The following is a 24848-nucleotide window of genomic DNA, read 5'->3' as shown; positions in this document are numbered from 1 at the left end:
TGAGAAGGTAGAAGAGGGAGCGGGGTTTGTTGAGGGGAAAGTGGAGGCAAAAGATATTTTAACTTTGTCTTTAATATTCTAATTATTTAAAAAGTAAATTCAGTATATTATTTAAGTAATGAATTTTATTTTTAAAAATCCAAACATAAAAAAGACTTGTCATCACATGTAGAAAATACATTTTGAAAGGGCAAGCTATAATAAATGAAAGAGAACATATTAGTCTTGGCAGGTAGGAGAATTTCAGGAGACTTGCCCTGCCAACATGGACTAACAATAATTTTCTGACTCATTAATTCCAAAACCATTAATATTGCAGCACATGTATTAAGAAATGTTGGAATCATCACAGTCCTCAAATATTCAGGAAGCCAAACTATTTTTTTATTTTCCTCCAGAAATATGTTCTGATTTTCAACTTTCAATGACTTGAAGAAACATATTTAGAGTCAAACAACTTAATAAACATATATTAAAAACCCATATACTTTAAAAATGTTCAGAACCTTCTGGAGTTACAGATACTCCACTAGGAAATTGAATAATTAAGCTGCATAATTGTGTTTACATCTTTAAAGTACGTACAATTCACCAGGGATTTGGTGGCTAAGTGCCGTTTTTTCTCACTGTGATAGCCTATTGAGAAATCAGTGTTTTCTCCTCAGGGAAAGAAAGGTATGGAAATTACATGAGAAATATTTTAAAGTACTTTTAGCAAAATAATCCACATTGTATCAAAATCCTTTAGAACACAGTTAATCACAATAAGGGACAAATCTGAAAAGTAGAATTCTATTTTGTTGAGGCTATAATGTAAAGGTGAGCACAACTTCACAGGTCTATCACCGGAAATCATAGCATCCATCTTCCAGTGAATTCTAGATTAGCAAGTAATTTTCCAGTGACTCTTTAATTGTTTGGTATGCAAATGTAAAGCAGATTCCTATACACATTTGAAAAACAGCTAGAAAATACATTAAAAATATTAAATTTGAGATGTATAGTAAGGTGTGCATATTTTTAAATACAGAGCAGCTTTCTCTTGCTTTTATGTGAAAAAATTTTTTTTCATGCATTTTAATGGTCATATGAAAAAGACATTTATTTTATTACTAATCCCGAGGAAGAACAAATGTGGAATAGGCCTCACAGCCTAGGAATCAAACTACACACCTTTCACAATTGTAAATGGCAAGTAATGGACGAAGTCCAGGATACTACACTTATTCAGACTTCCACGCACATCAGTTTAAACCACATAAAATGGATATAACATTTGGGCAATTGGCACAGTGGCATTTCCTGGCACAGCTGAGGACCATTTTTAAATTGTATGACTTTCCCCACACTAGTTTAAACAAACAAAGCAAAATGTATACCTACCATGTAGAAACTTTCAGTTCAACATATTAGCTTTCAGATCAACATATTAGCTTTCAGATCAATATACAGGGGCACTGTGGTTTCATTGCTCCAGAAGCTTCATTCAGCAGAAGAAAAAAAATGGTAAGTTCTATGTACTCTTGTCTTTCACTGGAAAATGTTAACTGATGAGAGGAACATGTAGAATTCCATCACAACGGGATACAAGAGGTGCTGGCATTTCCCCTTTGCCATTACAATTATTCTTCTTCGGATGAAACTTGGGATTGCAAATTTAGCTGAATTTACCAGTTTCAACCTTTGTAAATGAGATAAAGTTCACAACCTGGGCCAGAAACCCCAAGCAGCTGTTGGGAGCAAGAGAGCAATAATGACAGAAGAAAACAGATTCACCGCATTGTTATCAAGAATTGGTTTCCCTGCTATGTGCTTCGCTTCATTCGTTGGGCTGTTGACCACCATGCCAGTGTTTTCATCCAAGCCTATAGAGTGGGAAAGAAGCCGCGTGAGGTCCAAAATCAAAATGACTTGATAAAAAACACCCTTTCTCCCCCAAAGAAAATAATATTTGAAAGATTAGCAGTCACTTATAAAATGATTTTAAAGGATAATCTATATGGTGAGAGAGTTGGAACCCTTCATTACAAAAGGCCTCTTTGAATAAATGGGTTTCAGTACCACTCAATACTGTTTTCTCAACATTGCTGGAGTCCATTTAGAAGCAGAAAAGAGAACATGAAAAGCAGAAATGACATGAAACTGGCAGACGAGGCCTGCTTTTCCCATGGTTCCCCTCCAAGACAGCCTATAAGGCCCCCGAGAGTAGAGATGATGTCAGCAGCCTCTGCAATGGATGCCCAGGACCCAGCATGATGCTAGCACAGAGGAAGCACACCAAGATTTAATGAATGAATTAACCTGTCCACAGCCCACAGCTGCTTTTCAACCCACTCAATACGATCAGAAACTTGTCTAGTTAGAGCCCAGTTTAGAATAAACTCTTTAAAAAACTCATGTGTGTGCGTGTGTGAGTACAATTGTTGAGCCCTCGGTGTGGATTAAAATCAGATTGAGACAAGACTAAAAAAAAAACTGAGAGCACAAACATTTTGATTGGTTGTGAGGGGAATGCAAGGGCAAGCAGATTATACTGGGGCATGAGAACTGGGAGGACAGTACTCAGGGAAACTTTCTCTAGACTCCCAGCCTCTTAGTTATATGATTCAAAGGGAAAGATGTAGTTGTCTTGCATGTGGAGTAAATACACTCCTAACAAAATATGTCAGTACACTGACATGACGGGAGAGCGTCAGGACAAAGCACAGGAACCTTTTGGGAAAACTGCCTCTCGCTTGTATCTTCAGTGGGGCTAAAAACTCAGTAGGGAGGAAAGCAAGCACGATGACACAGTAGAAAAAGTCACATGTGTATAGTTAGATTAGTACAGTAATTGTCTCTCAAATGGACTTGGAAAACAAGTGGAAGGACAGGGCATTCACATGATTTGATCCCCACTTTCCTGGGATGAAGTGAAGTCCCATTAGCAGAACCATCTGTTTCCTGCACTGTCACATCTTCCCCACCCAGCTTCTACTCCTTGTTCTGCAGAACTAATTCGCTTTCAATGAACTTAACAAAAAAGAGTAAGAAAATCAAAATCATAGAATAGACTCAGCCTTATCACTCATGGTCTCTCATCTCCTGGTGTCTTTAGGGTTGTTTTCATTGTCATATCCTTTTATTTTCCATATTTCTTTCCCATTTCTTTAACACACCAGTAAGTTGCAATAATAAGTAATGTTCTTACCTGTAAATTGCATCGTAGCTCCTAAGTATGAGTCCATAACTGATCCTAGTAATCCAGCCAGACCCCCAAATGCAATAATTGGCCACTGGGGAGCAGAAATGTCCAAATCATTAACAAAAACCAACTGTGTGAGGAAGTAGGCAATACCCACAAAGGTACCACCAAGGAGACTGGAAACAAGGCCCACTATCGTGACCCCTCCATTGGTCCCTGAAGAAGAAACACGGATAAAATCGTCACGTTAACAATCAGCAAACCATAAAGGCCAGGAAAGCAGAACATTTTGGTGCCTATCCCCTCAAGACTAACTTAAAGAAAGGGTTCTAGTAGAATGGTTCAGTGGAGCTAGACTGCCTGGTTTCAATCTTAGTTCAGCTGTGACTGTACCTGACTTCTCTAATACTTAATTTCCTTGTTTGTAAGATAGAAATCATCAAAGAACCAACTCGTATGTTATTAAGAGTACTTAATGGTAATTCATGTAAATCAATGCCTTGCACATAGTAGTTACTCAAATATGTTAGCTGTTCATGATGATGATGAAAGAAAAGAAGAAAAGGAGGTGAGAAGGAGCAGGAAAAGAAAAGGAGTTAGAAAAGGAGGAAAGTAAGACAAGGGAAGAAGAAGAAAGGGAGAATGAGCAATGACAAAGAAGATAAATATTTTGTTGTAGTAGTTGGCAATAGTAATGGGAAACGAAGATACATGTGAAACCACTAACCACTAGACCCTCAAGAAATACTCTATTACCCCTCCTCCCCCACTTTTTCCTTTCTCACTGGTACGTCTGTGAATCAATTTCTATGTTTCTATATTGTTTTATCTAGGGCTCACTAACTTTTTCTGCATTTTAGGACTACAGCAATTTTCCAATCTAGGAGACTAACAATTCCTCAAAGACTCTTAACTAAGAAACACAATAAATCAAAGTTTTTCTTTTGTTCATTTTTTTTTTAAGAAACTTAAACAAAGACTCACCAACTGGAACAAGGCCCACTATCCTTCTTTTTTTTTTTTTAAAGAAACTTAAACAAAGACTCACCAACTGGAACTTTCTCCCACGTTGTTATTAGCCTTGGTGGACTTTTACTCAGAACAGGACCGATTTCTGAAGCCCACGTGTCACCAGCTGAGCAGGCCAGTGCGGCCAAGAGAGACAAACACATCCAGGAAGCAGTGTGCTGCTTGGAAAAGTCTATTGGGATTTCCCCGGGGCCATTTTCTATCATGTACAGTAGGGCCAGCTCTGTGGGTACAGCTCCATTACAGAACACCTGAATCCAATTCCTCTGCCCACCTAGCAGCAAAAAAAGTAGAAAAAAGGACAAGAGATGTTTTTTTTTCTCAGAAAGAAAATTACGTTGATTTAGGAACTTACATATTTTAACATATAAGAAAAATGACTAAAAATTTTTAAGTGACTAAAAGTGGGATGGTACCTCTGCCCACATTCTATATTGTTTTAGAATAATGAAAGACTTTAGTGCTTCTAAAATTTTGCTCTTACTTGTTATTGTGTGAAGTAATGATAAATTAAATCAGGCTACTACTTTAATTCTCATATAACATTTATCTATTTCAACAATCTAAACATGTTTTGATTAAAAGCTTATATGTTAGGATGAAACAAAGTTACTCTTTGAAATAACATCAAACATTGTCCAACTGGTGGAGCTCAAAGGTTGAGTATCAACCCATGAACGAGGAGGTCATGGTTAGATTCCCGGGTCAGGGCCCATGCCCGGGTTTCATGCTCAATCCCCAGTGGGAGGCATGCAAGAGGCACCCGATTGATTCCTATCACTGATGTTTCTCATTCCTCTCTCTCTCTCCCTTTCTCTTTCTGAAATAAATTAAAAATACAAACATATTAAATAATGTCAAATATAACTCATGTTACCTTCTTTGTATTCTGAATCTAGACGCTTCTTTATTTTTCCCTTCCATTTAGTGAGTTTTGAAGAAGAAAGGAAAAACATCAGCAAAGAGGTAAAAAAGCTGAAGTTGGCAATTGTTAGGATAAATCCGACTATCAGCCCTGAAAGAAACACATATACACACAGATTATACTTAATCCAAACATTAATACTGTGAAAAACAATGGATTTTTCCCTGGTTATTTCTTTTTTTTTTTTTTAATAATATATTTTATTGATTTTTTACAGAGAGGAAGGGAGAGGGATAGAGAGCTAGGAACATCGATGAGAGAGAGATATTGACCAGCTGCCTCCTGCACAACCCCCACCGGGGATGTGCCCGCAACGAATGTACATGCCCTTGACCGGAATCGAACCCAGGACCCCTCAGTCCACAGACCAATGCTCTATCCACTGAGCCAAACTGGTTTCGACTCCCTGGTTATTTTCATATTATAACCTGAAATATACATATCCATTTTTACCAATTAAGATATTACCAAACAGTAAACTAAATGTCTGTTTGGTTACATTGAGATGTATTTCTTTCTGTATTCTGACCTTCTTTCACACAAACTATGCTATGTAAATGTAAAATATCATTTTAGAAACACTTTATAATGGAATTGCAGAACACAATATGATTTTATATTATATTATCCTCCTATATAATAAAAGCCTAATATGCAAATTGTTCCCTCAGGTAATCGTTCAACCACTTGCTATGATGTGCGCTGACTACCAGGGGGCAATAACCAACTTCCTGCGGTGCCCAGGTGGGGGTCTGCGATCTCTCACTGGCTACCTGGAGGCAGGAGGTGCGGTAGAGAATGTGGGGTGTCTGCTGAGCTCACTCTCATTCCCCTTGCTCCTCTCCCCCCATCCAGGATGCCAGGATTCCTGTGCAGGGGAAGCCCCCACGCTCAGGTGCCAGGGGCCCTCGAGGATCCGGCCCATACCCGCATGGCCTCTTCCGGGTGAGGTGGGCTGCAGCCATTGGGACTGCAGGGGCTGGTCGGGCTCCCCGTGGGTTCACGCAGGAGCTGACCTGTGAGGCCGGCTGGGAGAGTACACTGCCCGCCGGTTTCTGTACATTGCTGCTGGGCGGCCCAGAGGCCCACGCTGTCCCCTTGCCTGAGGCATCCAGCCGTGCTCACTGCATCTCCATGTGGGGACTTGGGCGCCATGACTCAGGTGCAGGGGGGTGTGTGGGGCTCTGGGGGCCCAAGTGCTGCCCAGGCCCAGAGGTCAGCTGAGACCTGCCCTTCTACGCCAGATGCTTGCCCTTTGATTGCTGGCCAGGCCTAGGGACTGTACCCATGCACGAATTTCGTGCATCGGGCTTCTAGTATATAATACTTGGATGGCTAGTCCAAAAAATTTTCAAATTAACTGTGGTTCTCTCAGGGAGGTAAGACTATCAAGTCTTCCAGGTTTCTATTTTTTACATTTTCCTCCCATATCCGGGGATTTGTTTTCCAATTTATAAAGAAAAAACATTTAAAATATAAGCTTTTTAACCTTTTCCAAGAAGTTTCACATGCTCTCATGTTGAGCCTCACAAACTATATGAGAAGATAGAGCATTTCTTGGTTAAGTTTTCCTACTTAAATCTATAAAAATAATTCTGAACTGCCTGTAGAACCAAAAATGTAATATATACTGTAAATGTGATTTTAGATTTAGATTTTGAGACATCCCTCTCCCTCTCCCCCCCCCCCCCCCCCCTCTCTCTCTCTCTCTCTCTCTCTCTCTCCTGCTTGTTTGGGCAAACAAAGAAGAAAGAGGATATTCTTCATTTTTCCATGAATGTCCAATTTCAAGAAAAGCTTCTAAAACCTATAGTTCAGTCAGGAAAGCAAGCAAAGGGAAGCTTACATTTCATGACACAGAAGAGGAAAAAAAGAAAGATGTGCTCTCGTCACAGCAATACATAAAGAGGCCCTGGCATCAACTGCTAAATCAATGAAATGTGCTCGAGACTTGCTGTGGATTAAGTAAAAAATTATAAAGCCTCTCCATTGGTAATCCTATAAGGAAAGTACCAGCATATATTTAAATCACACCAAAATTCCTTAATGGCCCTTTGTTACAAAATTGGAAAGTGTTCTAGGGAGTAAAATTTGGTGTCAAGGTAGCAAAGCACCTTCATTTCTAGTATCACAATGGGTATTTTAACCCCATACAAATGAATTAGTGTGGATTCTGGGAAGATGGAGGAGTAGGAAGCACCAGGAATCTGTTCTCCCATTCAGACTAGAACTGAACTGGAAAAATATGTCTGATAAAACTATTCTGGAACTCTAGTCTATTGAAGATTTGTAACTTCTAGTGGAAGGTCTGTTAATTTAAGCTCTTAGCTAGGTAGCAGCTTCCCATCAACCACTGTCAACAGGATAGTGCAGGAGTTACAGGGGCAATATGTACACAGCTATGGAAATTAGGTGGGCAATAAAAATCTTGTTTCTTAAATATCAGGATTTGTATTCTGATCACTGAGAGCTACTTCTGATCACAGAGCTACAGGCACAGAGTCTGGCAGCTACCATACACTGTTTCAAGCCCCTCCCTGTTTCACGGAGGCAACTTCCAGGGGATTTAAATGGCTGGCCCCCAACTCTCCTTCATTTTTCTGTTTTCCCTCCTTTTGGGAGGCTGACATTTTAAAGGCTAGGCATTCAAAAGCAACTGCATGTATGTGGGAAAGGCGTAGGCTCAAAAAAGACTGAGAAGACCTTGGTTTTACACCTCAGGCTGATCCTTGACACAAAGTCAACCTATAATAACCAAAAAACAAAACAAAAACAAAAAAATAGCAAACCATGGGGATATTGATTCTTTGATTTTGATCCTTGACACAAAGATAACCTATAATAACCAAAAACAAAAAACCATGGGGACAAAGGAGATTCTGATTTCCAGAGTTACCACATTATTTAATTTCAACAAAAATATCACACAGCCTACAAAGAAAGAGGAAAATATGGTCCATTCAAAGGGGGGAGGGGGGAATAAATGAACAGAGTTCACGAAGGAAAGCCAGATGGTGGGCCTACTAAACAAAGATTTCAAAACAACTGACTTAAAGATGCTCAAACGAATATAGGTAGATGTGGTGAAAGTCAATAAAACAATGTATGAACAATATGGAAATATACACAAAGAGATAGAAAACCTAAAAAGAATCCAAAAAGAAATACTAGAACTCAAAAGTACAATAATAAAAATAAAAAATGCACTAGAGATTCAAGGGCACATTTGATCAGGCAGAGAAAAGAATCAGTATGCAGTGGCCATGTGGCTAATTTGGTTTGGGCGTTGTTCTGTATACCAAAAAGGTTGCAGGCTCAGTTGCTAGTCAGGGTTCAATCTCCAGGCAGGATGCCTATAGGAGGCAACTGATCAATATTTCTCTCTCTCCCCTCCTTCCTCTCTCTCTAAAAGTCAGTAAGCCCCAGCTGGTTTTGCCCAGGAGATAGAGCATTGGCCCTAGGACTGAAGGGTCCCAGGTTCGATTCCGGTCAAGGATACATACCTCGGTTGCAGGCTCCATTCTCTGGCCCTGGTCAAGGCGTGTGGGGGAGGAAACTAATTGATATGTTTCTCTCTTTCTCTCCCCCTTCCTTTCACTCTCTCTAAAAAATCAATGGAAGAGTATCCTTGGGTGAGGATTAACAAAGCAAACAAACAAATAAATAAAAATAAATATAAAAACATATCCTCAGGTGAGGATTTAAAAAGAGAATTAGTGAACTCAAATACAGGATAATGGAAATTATTCAATCTTAAGAACAGAAACAGAGCTGTGATCAGAGAGGGCGGGCAGGAAGACCAGCAGTCGGCTCCGTGAGCTTTCGCTGGCTGGGCAGGCCTCCTGAGAGTCTAGGGCATAGGAGTTGTAGTTTTAGGATTTCCCAAATAGGGCTTAGGACTCCTGCCTGGGTCTTTGGTGTGAGCCCTGGCTCCGGCCTTACTCGTGTTTCCCCACAGACGGCTTTTCTGTCTTTCTTGAAGTTGGTGAGGTTTGGACCATATTATTTATGTTTGATGGTCCCCTGTGTGTGAGCATTGGTTGTCCTGCGCAGCAAGCCATGAGGTAGAAGCCACGGGGAGGGGGAGGGGGAGGGAAGCAGAGGGTTTGGAGATGCTTGAGACATGGTCCTTACCTACGTGAAACATTGGAGGTTGAGGCGAAAAACCTGGCTTTGTACTTCATGGAGTACTACGTTATTTCAATCCTGAATCTGGTTCAGTCCTCTAATTGACTTATTATATTAAAAATGTTTATATTTGCTTTGGTAAAACCTTGCTGTTTAATAAGAATTCTTGCAACTATCCCATATACTTTTATTATCTATAATAATAATAAAAGTGTAATGTGCTAATTAGACAAAAAACAAACAAACAAAAAAAAACAACCAGAAACAAAATAAATTTTGAAGGGAGCCTGAGGGACTTGTGGGACACCATTAAGTAGGCCAACATCCAAATTTGGAAATTCCAGAAGGAGAAGAAAAAGGGAGAAGGGGGCAGAGAAATTATTTGAAGAACTATTGGCTTAAAACTTACCAGGTTTGATGAAAGAGGTGAATATAAACATGCAAAAATCTCAGCAAACTCCAAATAGAGGAATTCAAAGAGTCTCACACTGAGACCTACCATAATCAAACTTTCCAAAGACAACGAGAGAAGCTTGAAAGCAGTAAGAGGTAAGCAACTAGTCACAAACAAGGGATCAGAAACTTTAGAGGCCAGAAGGCCAGAAGGCACTGGGCTGATATAGTACTAAGAGAAAAGAAAAATAAACTAAGAATACTATATCTAGCCAAACATGAGGGAGAAATTAAGATAGAGTCTTAAAATGTTAATGAGGTTATGCTGGCAAAAAATTAAAGAACAATGTTATAACTTTAGAATGTTAAATGTAATTCTCTTGGTAACCAAGAAGAAAATACTTATAAAATATACTCAAAAGGAAATAAGAATGAAAACATTACACTACTAAAAGACAATTAGCCCTCGCCAGTGTGGCTTCGTTGGATGACAGCCATTCCATGCACCCAGAGGCCACTGGTTCGCACAAGCCCGGGTTGCAGGCTTGATCCCCAGTAAGGGATGTGCAGGATGCAGCTGATTGATGTTTCTCTCATCAATATTTTACTCTCTCTTGCTCTCCCTTCCTCTTTCTCTAAAAAATCAATAAAGACATATTAAAAAATAATTAAACACAGAAAAACACCATAATGCAGGAAAAGAGGAACAAAAAAACTGTAAGTCATATAGAAAACAAATAGCAAAATGACATAAGTCTCTCCTTATGGATAATTACTTTAAGTGTAAATTAAACACTCTAATTTTTTGACTAGAAAAATGAATAAGAATACATGATAAATCTATATACTGTCTACTAGACACTCATTTTAAATCCAATTACATAAATAGGTGGAAAATAAATGGGGTTAAAAAGACTTTCTATGTAAATAGTAACCAAAAAGAGGACAGGGTTGGTTATACTAACAGACAAAATCAGCCTATCTGTGCCCATGTGACATGACCACATCATATATTTTTAAAGGATTTCTTTTTTTTTTTTTTTTCTGACATAACAAGATGCTATAGGCTCACCCCAAATCTACTTTGCCCCAGCCCTGGAAGGAGCCATTTCTCATAAACTGCTCTGGGTCAGTTTAGTGGGGAATGGATATTAGAGGTCAAGGTCTAGGCTCACACTGTGCTCATTGCTACTGGGATGTATTTGCTTTTTGTGGACAGGGTATACACATATCTACACAAATATACACACATGTGCATACATATATGCATGCATATATATGTGCACATATATATGAAAATATTCATACATATAAATATTTTAGAAACCACAAGATTACACCAATAACTCTATTTCCCAATCCATCTCCACAGGCTCTCTATTGCTTTCCCCATTCCATATTTATATGCCTCTTTCTCCTTAGTAAAAAATCTGGCTTCAAACAACGACAATGTCACTCGTTTGCACAATCCTTTATTACATCTAAAACTGTTTTAGAATTGCTTCACCCCTACTATGACAAAAACAAACCTACCAAAAATAATTTTGGACTGATTTGCAATTTTCTCCTCCTCCTAACCAAGACATAATTAAATAATGTGTTAGTAAGTTACTCATTTTCTTTTTTTTTTTTCCTCTTCAGTGTGCTTATAATGTTAATTTAAAATACAACTGTGTTCATCTGTTTTAGTTTGCTTTCAGTTTTAGACTCTTCCCCCCCCCCTCCATCTTTACTGGTTTAATTTCATAAATATGTAAAACACTGGCATGCTTTCAAAAATCAAACTCATACAAAAAAGTATACTCAGAAATGCCACTTCCGCTGAAACCGGTTTGGCTCAGTGGAGAGAGTGTCCCAGGCTCGATTCCGGTCAAGGGCATGTACCTTGGCTGCGGGCACATCCCCAGTAGGAGGTGTGCAGGAGGCAGCTGATCGATGTCTCTCTCTCATCGATGTTTCTAGCTCTCTATCCCTCTACCTTCCTCCCTGTAAAAAAAAAAATAAATAAATAAATATTAAAAAAAAGAAAAAGAAATGCCACTTCCTCCCAAATTCCTTCTGTTCCTCCCTCTGTATTTTGCTCTCCCTCCATTTTCTATAGGTAACCAACTTCACTTTTTTCCCAGTTTATTATTTCCAGTAAGTGTTTCTTTGGATAAAAATAAGCAGATATATGCATGTTTTGTTATTTTTTATTATTCCTTGAATTCTCAGGCACACTTTCATACTAATTTCACAAACCTTCTTTCAGGGAGAGAATGTGCTAATCTACTATTGAGCATATCTGTAGCACCCAAGAAATTTACATTCTGCTTTATAAATAGGTCTCTCATGAGTTTGGCTGCTTCAAGTCTAAACTTGTGGGTCTGATAAAAATCCAAGTTTTAGCCCTGCAGGGATTGATACCAGCTTCCCAGAATGTGATAACCACACCAAGGCACTATTACATTGTGTAGCTCTGTCCCGGCTGCCTGCTTGTATTTTTTTTTTTTTTTTTGTCCTTTCCACTGAATTTATTGGGGTAGACTGCTTTTTTTTTTTTTAACTACAAACTTTTCCATTTCTGACTAACTCTACGACTGACAATTCTGTTCTCTGTAATTCTTACGATAAATATATCCAATTTTTCTATATGAAGATATTTACTAAATAACACATTAGGCAAAATTATAGTAAGTAATGGAATAAAAGATTAAATAAGTGTCAAATAACTTAATACTTACTTAATAAATAAGTATTAAACTATATTTTATTAAATCATAGAATAGGTGACCAGGGTCCTATTTTTGTAGTAACTCTTTTCATTGGTTAGCTCAGGGTTCAAGTAATACAGTTTATTGATTGATTTATCCAGATATACTCAATTATTGGCATTTTACTTAAATTTAGTACATTTTAATTGAGAGTGCAAGAAATAGGCCAATACTGTATGAAATACATACTAATAAAGTGCTGTATTCTGCAGTTGGATAGTGTGGAGTACAAATCTCAGCTCCTCCATTTACCTCTACATGACTAGGAGAAGTTACCTAACCTAAAGCTTGGATTTCTCATCCTATACAGGCGTCTTCAAACTACGGCCCTCGGGCCACATGCAGCCCGCAGAGGAGTCTGATCCGGCCCGCCAGGTTTTTTGGGCAGTGAGCGCAGCCGAGGTGTTACAGTAGGAATTAGTAGTTCATATAGTCCGGCCCTCCAGCTCTCTGAGGGACCGTGATCTGGCCCCCACTTTAAAAAGTTTGAGGACGCCTGCATATAATAAAAGGGTAATATGCAAATTGACCCTAACAGTGGACCAACTGGGAATAATCAATTGCTATGACATGCACTGACCACCAAGGGGAAGACATTCAACACAGGAGCTCCGCTCAGCCACAAGCTGGGCTGATGGCTGCAAGCACAGCAGTGGTGTCAGGAGCCTCTCTGCTACTCAGCAGCACTAACAATGTCTGACTGCTGGTTTTTAGGCCTGTTCCTGGACTGCGAGAAGGCGCAGGCTGGGCTGAAGGACTCCTCCCAAGTGCACAAATTTTGTGCACTGAGCCTCTAGTCTCTCTATATAAAAGCCTAAGCAACTATTATGACTGAATGACTGAAACGACCCATCAACCAGTTGTTATGATGTGCACTGACTACCAGGGGGCAGATGCTCAATGTAGGAGCTGCCCCTGGTGGTCAGTCCCTCCCACAGCTAACCTCCTGCAGCCAGCCAACCTCCCATGGTCCCTCCCCCTCGCCAGTCCCTCCCCCCAGCCAGCCAGCCAATCTCATACAGTCCCTTCCCCTCAGCTGGTCCTTGCCCCTGGCCAGCTGGCCAACCTCCTGTGGTCCCTCCCCTGGTCAGCCAACCTCCTGTGATTCCTCCCTGTCCCTTCCCCTGGCCAGCAGACCCCGATGGCCCAGCCCCAATCGGCCTGATCTACCCTGGGTCCCGGGTTTGATTCTGGTCAAGGGCACATGGCAGGGTTGTGGGCTCCATTGCCAGTAAGGGGAGTGTAGGAGGCAGCTGATCAATGATTCTTTTTCACCATTGATGTTTCTATCTCTCTCTCCCTTCCTCTCTGAAATCAATAAAAATATATTAAAACAAAACAAAACAAAACAAAACAAAATAAGGTGTTCCCGAAGCACTAAGAGACTTAAGAATTATGGCTGACTTCTGACTTTAAAATAAGTAAATTCTGTACCTAATGGATACCATCTGGGTCAGTAAGAACTGTCTACAAACTGTAGGGTGGGAGTGAGGTTACACCCAAAATTCCAATCAGGGTGATTTAGGTATAATTTTTGGCATTATCAAAATTTTATAACTTAATAAACTCAACTATAATCAATTGTATCACATGTCATTTCCTAGAGAAAGATTATGGGAATCAAAAGAAGGTTGGTTAGCCCAAAATAAGAACATCAACGATCGAAAAATTCTGAGATGCTCTAAATTAAATTACAGCGGGCCACAGAGTGGGAGAAAAAGATAAGGGTAATTATCCAGTTCATAGCTGTGGTCCAACTAACAAAAGACTGCACACATTCCTGAATGTATGTTAGAGTTTTGGATGCACTTCCAGGAAGCTATCTAAAAAGAAATGGCTAACCTCCAGAGGCCACTGCATCCTGCTTATGAATGAACCTTCCTGACTACTGCCCACCACCAATCAAAAGTAGCAAATTTTTCTTCCTTAAGGACTGTGCACCTGACCTAGAATTGCCCCTGCTTCATCCCCTCCTCCTCTAGAGCCAGTGTAAATTCTTTCAAAGCAACATACATCTTTAAAAGAGCCCCATCTTACTGTTCTCCTCAACAGAAAGTCCATAATGCCTTATTTCATATGATAAAGACATTCTTGTCTCTTCATCTGGCTTTGCTGCTAGTGTTTTGGATTCTGATCTTTTTTTCTGGCTAGCCTATGACTCAATACCTCTTTCTTTCACAAAAGCTTTCGGCCTTGAAGATGTTTTGCTTAACAACATAAGGCCTAAAGAACCAGAGGTTGGCTGTCTTGTTGAACACTGTACAAGGAAGGAGACCCTGTGATTTGTGGACTTGCATTACTGTTTCTCAGACTTTGTACTTACCCAAGCAACCTTCTAATTATCTTTTGACTTCTCAAATAACCTGACTACAAGAACAGGGCTTGCCTGAACAGTGATGTTTACATTCCAGTTGGTCTGGTAGTTCCATATTTTATCAGATGAATAAAGTAGCATCCTGGCTCAGGTATCAGTCCCTTGCAATAATGAGCAGCATAAACCAGGTTCCTTGGCTCTGATCAACTTTAGGTACCTGATAGAATGAGGTTTCCATTTCAGAAAGACTGAACACCAGACCTGAACTATGTTAAAGAAAGTTGTTAAGGCCCTAGCTGGTTTGGCTCAGTGGACAGCGTGTCAGCCTGCGGACTGAAGGGTTCCAGGTTTGATTCCAGTCAAGGACAAATGCCTGGATTGCGGGTTTGATCCCCAGTAGGGGGTGTGCAGGAAGCAGCCAATTTTCTCTTATCATTGAAAAGAGTTTCTCCCTCTCCCTTCCTCTCTGAAATCAATAAAAATATACTTAAATAAATATACATATGTATTAAAAAAAATTAAAAAAGCAGTTAAGATCATCCTTGTGAGACAATCACCAGCCTTTCCTAACAACACCCCCATTTGCTGTGCACTTCCAGTACACTGACAGCATCTCCTTCAGGGGATTAAATGCTCCATTATATTTATCATCTGTCTCTCCTGACTACAAATGCAAGCTCTCTGACACTGGGATTTTTACCCATTTTGTTCACTACTAAATCCCAAGTTCCCAGAACAGTGCCTGACATACAGGGAACCCTCACTAAATATTTGTTGAACGATTGAATGAAAAAAAAAAAGGTAAACCATTAAGACTAATAGTCTTGGCAAGTAAAATTAAATTCAAACTTTCAAGTCAAAAGCCTGATGACATATTGTCCACACTGACAAGTGCAAAGGAATACAGTGAATAACTAGACTAGACAATATTTCTTTGGAGCAAATCACCTGCAGAGTACTTTGCAGTTTACAAGCATTTCCACACATATCCTCTCATATGATTTATTCCATATTCTAGAAACACTCTCTCAAGGAGACTAGAGCCCTCCACTTTAGTGTTCACTTTAAGTCAATCCCCTTCTCATTTTTCTATCAACCTTGAGTTATGTGTTCCTATGTCAATAAGAATTCTAAATACCCAGATCCTGTGGGAGTTCTGAAACTCTTCTCAATCCTAAGCACAGTAAGCGCGTAATATGATAAACTAGTAAAAATCCTTTGACTATGAATAGTAGCAGTGGAATAAAAACAATAATAGCTTACATTTGTAAAACATTATTATGCTAAGCATTTTACATGGATAACTCCTCATGGTAAGTTAGTGCCCAAGGTACCATTATCCCCTCCTATTCTGCAGATGTGAAAATTACAACACTGAAAGTTTAAGTGACTTGTAGTCATACTCCACAACACTATTTCCAAGTACTGTGATATACTTTAAATCAGCATTACAATTTTTTTTTTTTTGTCCTGAAGGGGGAAAAACGATACAAGCAAAAAAGATATCAACATGCCATAGAATGAAGTGACTAGGAAAAGAGTAGAGGTTTTAAAATCAATCTACATGTTTCCTAAGCACCTATTATGTGTGTAACACTATTTAAAGAACCCTGGGACACAGAAACATAAGGTCACTCTGTCTTCAGGGACTTTATAATATGGTTGAAAATAGATAATAAATCACTAAAGGAGAATGTTTGTATAGTTTTAAAAGGTGTGTTGTCCCACACATTATCTTGCTTGAGCCTTACCAATAAGTCCACAGGACCTAGTTCACCAAAGATAAAGAAAAGTGAGGCTCTGTGGAGTTAGGCGAGGTGGCAAAGATCATAGAGATAGCAGATAGCATTGTTAAAATTCAAATATTCATCTTCTACCGTATTTTTCGGACCATAAGACGCACTTTTTTCCCCCCAGAAGTGAGGGGAAAAAGTCCCTGCATCTTATGGTCCAAATATAACCTACACATATACTTTAAAAAAAAAGTTTTTTTACTTGCCCGGCTCTGTGTGGTCTCTGTGTGCTTGCCCGGCTCTAAAATGGTTCTAAATGCTGCTGTTTACTTTACAGGGTTGATTACATGTGTTTATGACTGTGATGTTGGGTTTTAATGCACATAAAATATTTTAGGACACTATTTGTTTCAGAATCTTTTTTTCTTCATTTCTCTTCTCTAAAAACTGGTGCGTCTTATGGTCCGGAGCGTCTTATGATCCGAAAAATACGGTAATTCTAAATTAAGCTAGGCAGAGATGAATGGAGGCCCAAGGGTGAGAAGACAGAAAAAAAACAATGGTAGCAGAAAACAAAAAACAAAAGTAGAGATCAGAAAAATGAGAGAAAGTCAATATTCAACAGAGAAATCAAAGGAAGACAACTTCAAGAAGGACTTTACCCTTCTTGATATAGGTCAAGAAAAATAAAAATCAAGGCAAGGGTTCCTGAGAAAGGATATTCTTAGCAAAGCCTAACTTTGTTATTATATTTAAGGAGATAGTATTCAAATTATTTGCTATAAACAGGGCACTATTTCCAAAGTGCTCACAAGAGTTCTTGATACATGGTATGTATAATTTTATATTTACAAAAGAAATATAACAACCATTCCTAATATTTATTGATTATATAGTAAGACAAAAATCATATAAAAATATCAACATGGCCCTAGCTGGTTTGGCTCAGTAGACAGAGCGCCGGCCTGCAGACTGAGAATAGGTTCTATTCTCTCATCATTGATGTTTCTCTCTTTCTCTCTCCCTTTCTCTCTGAGATCAATAAAAATATATTTTAAAGATTCTTTTTAAAAAATCAATGTCTGAGGCCTGGAGCAGCGGCTGCCAAGCTGGGAGCGGCCAGGCCCGGAGCAGCCGGGTCGGGTGCGGCCAGGCCCGGAGCAGCAGCTGCTAGGCTGGGAGCGGCCAGGCCCGGAGCAGCGGCTGCCAGGCTGGGAGCGGCCAGGCCCGGAGCAGCGGCTGCCAGGCTGGGAGCGGCCAGGCCCGGAGCAGCGGCTGCCAGGCTGGGAGCGGCCAGGCCCGGAGCAGCGGCTGCCAGGCTGGGAGCGGCCAGGTCCGGAGCAGCGGCTGCCAGGCTGGGAGCGGCCAGGCCCGGAGCAGCAGCTGCCAAGTCCAGAGCAACTAGGTTGGGAGCGGCAGTGACCTGACCCGGAGCAGCTGGTTGTGGAACGAACCAGAGCAACAGAGGCCAGGCCCAGAGCAGCCAGGCCCGGAACAGCTCGCTCCTCACCTGCCCCTGCCCCACGGCTGCCTCTCAGACATGGCTGGAAACTTTTGTGGGAACTTGAGGGTCTGCTGAATCAAGTGATGAAGGCTTAGATCTGGATGTGTTGAGTTAGTATATGGCTGGGGTGTTGATCTGTGAGTGCCTTGGGTGGGGCCTGGATGAGGCTGGTTGACCTATTTGGAAATGTCTTTTGTGTGAAGTGTATCATTGGGCATGTGGAGGTATTATTGATATGAGAAAATGCTAAGTAACTGATTTACTATCTGAAAAGGGATTTACTATCGGGGAAAGGGAGGGAGGAAGAGACAACATAAACTGCACCTATGGATGAGGACAATGGGGGATGGGGAGGGGCGGAGGGTCAGGTGGGAACCTGGTGGAGGGGGGAAGAAATGAGGAACCTTTGTAATAATATGAACAATAAAGATTGATTTAAAAAAAAAACCATTATGATAGGTTCATACAATGGAATACTACTCAGCAATAAAAAGACCAAGCTTTTGATACATGCATCAACATGGATGAGCCTCCAAATAATTATTTGAGTGAAAGAAGCCAGAAAAAAAACTCTCTACTATATGATTTCATTAATATATATTCCAGAAATGGAAAATATAATGATAGAAAGTAAATCAGTGGTTGCTAGGAGATGGGTTGGCTTGGAAAATGAGGAAGAATCACAAAGAGACAAAATGAAGCTTTTATGGATTATATAAATTATCTTATGTGTTGGTTTCACAGATGTATATGGTGTCAAAACAAACTGGACTCTTAATATGTCAAGTTAATGTCAGTTAAACTCAATAAAATTCTTTTCAAACTAAAAAAAAAAAATAATAATAAAATAAAATAAATAAAAAATAAAATAAAAAATCAGTGTCTGTTAGCTATTTTTTCCAGTGGTTCCTTTATTTCAATACCTAGGAAGCATGCTCCAATGCTTCTGCTAGCAGATACTAATAGTTTAATCCACATGTGTCAAACACAAGGCCCGCGGGCCAAATCCGTCCCGCCAGGCCTTGCAATGTGGCCCGCACCACGCTGTCATCACTGCACTCCGCTGCGTTTCCATCACAATGACAGTTTATGACTGTTCAGTAAACCATTCGGCCCGTGATTTAGGCTGGATTTTAGATTTTGGCCCCTTCTCTGATTGAGTTCGACACCCCTAGTAATCCAACTAAAGGAGCAGAGTAACCGAGGTCCTCAAAAGTCTATTAATTTACTTGCTATAAATTATAAAGCTAAATTTGTACATTACACCAAAACAGTATGTTACTATCTGAAAACTTGACAGAAGAGGAATGCTGAGCAATATATAACTGTAACATTATGATTTAAAGTATCATATATTAAGAATTTAGAAAACATGAATTTAAATTACATAAGCATGGACTTACTATTTGGTTAAACATTCAATAACAAAAACATACCTCCTAACGCCCCACTGTGATCTAGACTTTTCTTTTTAAAGCCATTTGATGCGATCAAAACAGGAACAACAACAGAAAACAGCCAACGCCAAGGAGAAATAGGCTGTAAGTTACCTGAAAAATTATAAAGATAAAGTATAAATTGTGTGAAGCTTGCATAGATTAGCCATGGCTATAAACATTGATAACTGCATTCTATATTAAAATACTGTCCAAAGTAGGGAAACTGAAATAAAGTCACCAATGTAAAATACTTATGTTGAGACTTGATATTTTCAGAGGCAATAACCAAATAAGTCCTGTTCAAATTTTGGAAAAGACAATTATTTATAGTAATGGGTATTTTACACATATTTGAACATTTAAAATGAAATTTTTTTTTTTGAAATTCTCAAGAAAAGCACACAACAAACTCCTTTCTAATAGGATTCAATTATTCCTCTCTTCCTTTCAGAGATTTTTTTTTTTTAAGTAACATTCTCACATGCTACATATCTCAGGATTCAATTATTAGAAACTGATTTTTCCAAAGATTGCAGCTCATAGACAGATGTTTTGCTTGGCTAGCATGTTTTGAAACAATTTGATGTACAAAAAAAAAAAAACAAACTAAAAAACCAAAACCAAAGAATAAACAATGAATTAATATTTAAAGATTAGATTTCATATAACAATCCAGATTCTTGGCTTCTGCCTTGTAAACTAGAAACTTGAGCCATGTGGCAGAATTGACTATAGGTGACGAGAGGCTGCCTCTTTTACTTTTTAAAAAATAAAAAATTATTGATTTTAGAGAGAGAGGAAGGGAAGGAGATAGAGAAATAAAAGAATCATAGATCATCTGCTTCCTGCACGCCTGCTACTGGGATTGAACTTGCTACCAAGCATGTGCCCTAACTGGGAGTCCAACCAGGGACATCTTGGTTCATATGTGGTTGTTCAACCACCAGCCCAGCCCCGCAGAGGCTGCCTCTTTTAGATGAATCATTGTTTTCCAGTTTGAAGTGCCCATCATTCCTGACAGGCTCCATAACACCAAGGCTGAGTGACTACAGTAAAGGAAAATGTGAACTATTGCTTGTGCCGATGTTTCTGTCAAAAATAGGAAAATAAAAGACAAAGGTCAAATGTTCAATAACAACAACAAAAACCCGTGAAAATCCTATTTCTGAGAGAGAAAACTATCCCCTTGTGTTTAATATACAAAGACCCGGAACAGCTTCACTCATTTATTATACATCAGGTGCCCGGCTCCAGGGGCCCTTCAATTTACAAATCCTGTTTTATTCTATTGAGTTCGTCATAGTTAATACTGTTACGAAGAATCTCCTCTCTTATCTCTCCTCCCCAACCCCCCATCCCCTACTGTGACTCATTATGATTGTCAATCTAAGGAATATTCAAACCTGTGAAAAATTTTAGTGAGTTTATTTGAGCCACAACTGTCAACAATTTCTGGGAAACAAAATCTCCACGGATTGAGATTATGCTCCAGAGAATGGCAGTTTATACATTACAATCGAAAGAGGAGACGTAAAATGGGTTACATGAAATCCACTGGTGATAGATTAGGGAGGCAGGAGAAAGCAAAGTGGGGAAACTTCTGGGATTGGATAAAAAGTAAAATGATAGACACATAGTTTTTTTATTTAGGTGGGTGCAGGATAGTTTAGTTAACAATTAATGAAATAACAATAAGGGATTTGTGATCTCTGCAGAGTGGTGCCTGTTCTTTGAGGGTTCTGGAAAAAGGAAAATTACTTTGACATTCCAACAAATGTTACTGTAGATGAAAAAAGACAACAGACAGGCTCAGTTAAGGTAAAGATTGACCTTTGTCAGGGAAGATGCTGGCCAAGGTCATGACTACACACCACAAACTGCTTTTAGTATAAAAAGTTTTAATTTCAGTCCAGCAGGCATGGCTCAGCGGTTGAGCATTCACAGTGCGATTACCGGTCAGGGCACATGTCTGGGTTTTGGGCTCCATTCCCCTTTGGGGGGCGTGCAGGAGGCAGCCAACTGATGATTCTCTCTCATCACTGAGGTTTCTGTCTCTCTCTCCTTTCTGAAATCAATAATATATATATATATATATATATATATATATATATATATATATATATATATATATTTTAAAGTTTTAATTTCAGACCATCCTGTGTTGTTACTTTAAGGCCACCCTGCAGGTCTTCCCTGAGCTAGTCAGGTAGCATGTGGCCCCTTTTCGTCTCTATGATGACCAGCCAAGAGTGTTTCCATACCCTGGAGAATACCATTCGATTATTAACGTGCCTCTGAAAGAGGACTAAGATCTGAACTGGTAATCACTTACAATATAATCATTTATGAGTTTACTTTCTCACTCTATTTCTCATTTTTCTCCTTGAACTGAACAGTATTTTGTATTTTTTAAATTTTATTAATATTTTACAGAGAGGAAGGGAAAAGGATAGAGAGTTAGAAACATCGATGAGAAAGACATCAATTAGCACACCTCCTACTGGGGATGTGCCCACAACCAAGGTACATGCCCTTGACAGGAATTGAACCTGGGACCCTTCAGTCCGCATGCCTACGCTCTATCCACAGAGCCAAACCGGTCAGGGCAGTATTTTGTTTTTATAGAAGTACCAAAGAAGTTTGTGTAAATACATACTTATGCTCTCATGCAGATGCAAAACCTTAAAGACGTGAGTCCCGAGTGGCCCCAGACTTTTCTTTTGAAATGACCACACAGCAAACAAATCCTCTAAATCTCCAAATATTAAACACTATATTTTTTATTTTCACAGGACAAATAAAACTGATAAACTACATTATGAATATTCGTACTAAACGTATTACTTTATGTGCTTTACAAAAAACTATGCTTTAGTTATTTCTCACCCAGATAGATGTAATAATGACATAATTACATATTCTGAAATAGATGTAACCAATGTTATCACAAGCAGCATTGATTAAAGGGTTCAGAATATATAAAGACACTGTTTGTACTTTCTGGGAAATTAAATCCAGGCTAAGGAAGTTAAGTAAACACGATTCCTAACCAACATATATTCGGAGGATATAAGTTTTGGGTTTCACAAGGGTACAATTTTAAATCCCACCGATTAGTTTATTAAAAAAAAAAAGGAACTCGGAACATTCATACTTACCATAATAGGTGCTTGCAGTCATAGACAAAATCCAGAAAGCTAAAGAAATGCAAATGATCAGACTCAAGATAACTATATTAGTTATCATCTTTATGTATTTTTTGCATATACTGTCGTCAAGATCGGTCATGAAAAATAAAGAGGTGAGCAACTGGGGAAGAAAACAGAGGGCATTTCTGAGAAAAAGAATCATTTAAATTGCTAGCAAAACACTGGTGTGGAGGCGAACATAAATGCCAGCATCTTCCAACGATCAAAACAGTCATATATAAAGGCGGGACTTGCTGGTGGAGAGGTTAGCGATCCACTGGTCACACACACGGCACGCTCTCGGACGGGGCCGGCTCCCACACCGCGGTCCCCGCGGTCACTGCCCATCCCGACACCCCGGGCAGGAAGCAGGAAGGACAGCGGGAGCAGCCAATCAGCGGCCGCGGGGAGGGCGCGCTCCGCTCCCACCGCCCGCCCACGCGCCGACGCAGTGGGTCGGAGCCTCAGAGTAGGCGGAAGTGGAGGTGGAACTTGGACCAGACAGAGGGCGGTCACGGTCCGGCGACCGCACGCGCCGTCCGGGAGTCCAGATCCGGGCGGCCAGCCAGCGCCGAGGGCCTGGGGCTCCGCATCTCCACCGCCGGCGGCTCCCCTCCCGCGCGCAGGCGCCGTGGCCGCCGTGGACGACGCCGCGTTCACTGCGCCTTTAAAAGGCGGCTCCGAGGTGGTGGGGCCCCGGGCGGACCCGCTGCAGGGGCCTGCTGCGCCCCGGATCTGGGGGTCTCGGACCTGCGGGGTTTGGCCTGCCCCTAGCAATAGTGTTGATATCTGGGATCTTATGGTTGAGGACCCATGCGAACGCCAAAAAGTGAAACCACCACCGCCTGGGTAGGAACAGAATAAAAGAATGCAGGTGAATTTAGACCCCGTAAATCCATTCCAAGCATAATATTCAAATACTTTTCCATCAGTGAGGAGTTAACGACATATTATGGATTGGGCATGGCATATAAATGTGCTGTCAAAGGGAATTTTATGACGCACAAAATAGTTTAAAAATGACATTTAGTACCTGTTAGGTGCTGGCTGCCATAGATGGAAAGATAAAGCTGGACATCGTTTCTGTCACTGAGCTCTCCCATTATTGTCCTGTTATCACTTTCAATGTGGAAAGCTGCTCCCACACTTCTCATTTGAAGTGTGTGCCTTCAGGCACTTCATTTTGAAAGCAGAATGTCTTGTTACCAGTAACAATCCAAATCTCATGGCTGATTTTACGTTTTGCTTGAAATAAATTTTGTTTGCCCGTGTTAGCAGTAACTGATACTTAAGTTACATTTATGAACTTCTTTTCAGTTAATAGCTGACAATGTAAGAAGAGCAGGCAAGTCAGTTTCAGACATAGAACCCAAATGTATTTGAACCCACTAAGTATTTAAAAAAACAAAACAAAAACCACACACTATTTTAAATCCAAATATACATGCCAAGACAACTTGACACCCTTTCCTTTGTTGAGGGACCTATTTAGCTAGTTAACTGAGAACCAAGTCTGTGAAGCAGGACTGCATGGTAACGGCCTTTCTTTACTATAGACTACATGCATATGTGCCCATTCTTCCTTACAGTCTGTTCTGCACAGATAATTGGATAACCTCAGAAAGCAGACTGGCCAATATCAGTGATAAGCTAGTATCTTTTTAGTTTAGCATATTGACTTTGTACCTTCTTAGACAAAATTATAAGCCAGTCTTGCTTCCCTGCTTTGCCCCACACTTGATCACAAACATAGGGTAACATTGTGTGAATTTGGTGTTCTGAGATTTTTATGTCAAACAGAAAACCATGGGCTAAGTATTTTTTTAAAACACACTATTTTAAATCTAAAAATACATGCCAAGACAACTTAACACCCTTTCCTTTGTTGAGGCACCTATTTAACTAGTTAACTGAGAACCAGGCCTCTCCTAACAACACTGTCGGCCCAGTTCCTGGGTGTCAGGGATGATTTTCTCTTTCTCGTGACTCTCTGGCTAAAATTTCATTATTAAATCATAAATAATAGTGCCAATGGATGACCCTTCAAATGAATATTTCACTTTATTTTTTTCTCAGTGTCCAATAATTGCTGTTCTCCATAAATTAGTTATTTTAGCTTATGGCTGAAATATTATAGTTCACACACACAAAAACCACCATGATTTTTGTAATGATGGCCAGAGGGAGGGGAAGGGAGCTGGATGGAGGTGAGTAAAGAGGGGAAGTGGGGGACATTTGTAATAGTGTCAACAATAAAT

At 39.9% G+C, this 24848-nt stretch overlaps 1 protein-coding gene across 1 annotated transcript; it reads right to left on the bottom strand.

The window, feature by feature from the left end:
- Positions 1-493: 493 nt before the first annotated feature.
- On the bottom strand, positions 494-23095 carry TMEM19 (transmembrane protein 19). The gene is made up of 6 exons (XM_036456953.2): positions 22561-23095; positions 19400-19513; positions 5091-5228; positions 4233-4487; positions 3191-3400; positions 494-1865 (listed from the first exon to the last, which is right to left on the bottom strand). Exons 1-6 carry the CDS (start codon positions 22751-22753, stop codon positions 1702-1704), a joined length of 1074 nt encoding a protein of 357 aa, XP_036312846.1. The 5' UTR covers positions 22754-23095; the 3' UTR covers positions 494-1701.
- Between the last annotated feature and the right edge of the window lie 1753 nt (positions 23096-24848).

This window comes from Pipistrellus kuhlii, unplaced genomic scaffold, assembly GCF_014108245.1.
Source record: "Pipistrellus kuhlii isolate mPipKuh1 unplaced genomic scaffold, mPipKuh1.p scaffold_m20_p_3, whole genome shotgun sequence".
NCBI classification, from domain to species: domain Eukaryota; kingdom Metazoa; phylum Chordata; class Mammalia; order Chiroptera; family Vespertilionidae; genus Pipistrellus; species Pipistrellus kuhlii.
The sequence above is the reverse complement of the archived record's forward strand: the minus strand, read 5'-3'. Positions and strand labels throughout refer to the sequence as shown.

What these genes read in the sequence shown, in the direction of transcription:
- TMEM19 (XM_036456953.2), bottom strand. Translation starts at nt 22,753, where the DNA reads ATGATTCTTTTTCTCAGAAATGCCCTCTGTTTTCTTCCCCAGTTGCTC. An exon ending in GACTGCAAGCACCTATTATG is followed by an intron (nt 19,514 to 22,560) that starts GTAAGTATGAAT and finishes ATAATTTTTCAG; the next exon opens with GTAACTTACAGCCTATTTCT. An exon ending in AGCTACGATGCAATTTACAG is followed by an intron (nt 1,866 to 3,190) that starts GTAAGAACATTA and finishes CCCACTCTATAG; the next exon opens with GCTTGGATGAAAACACTGGC.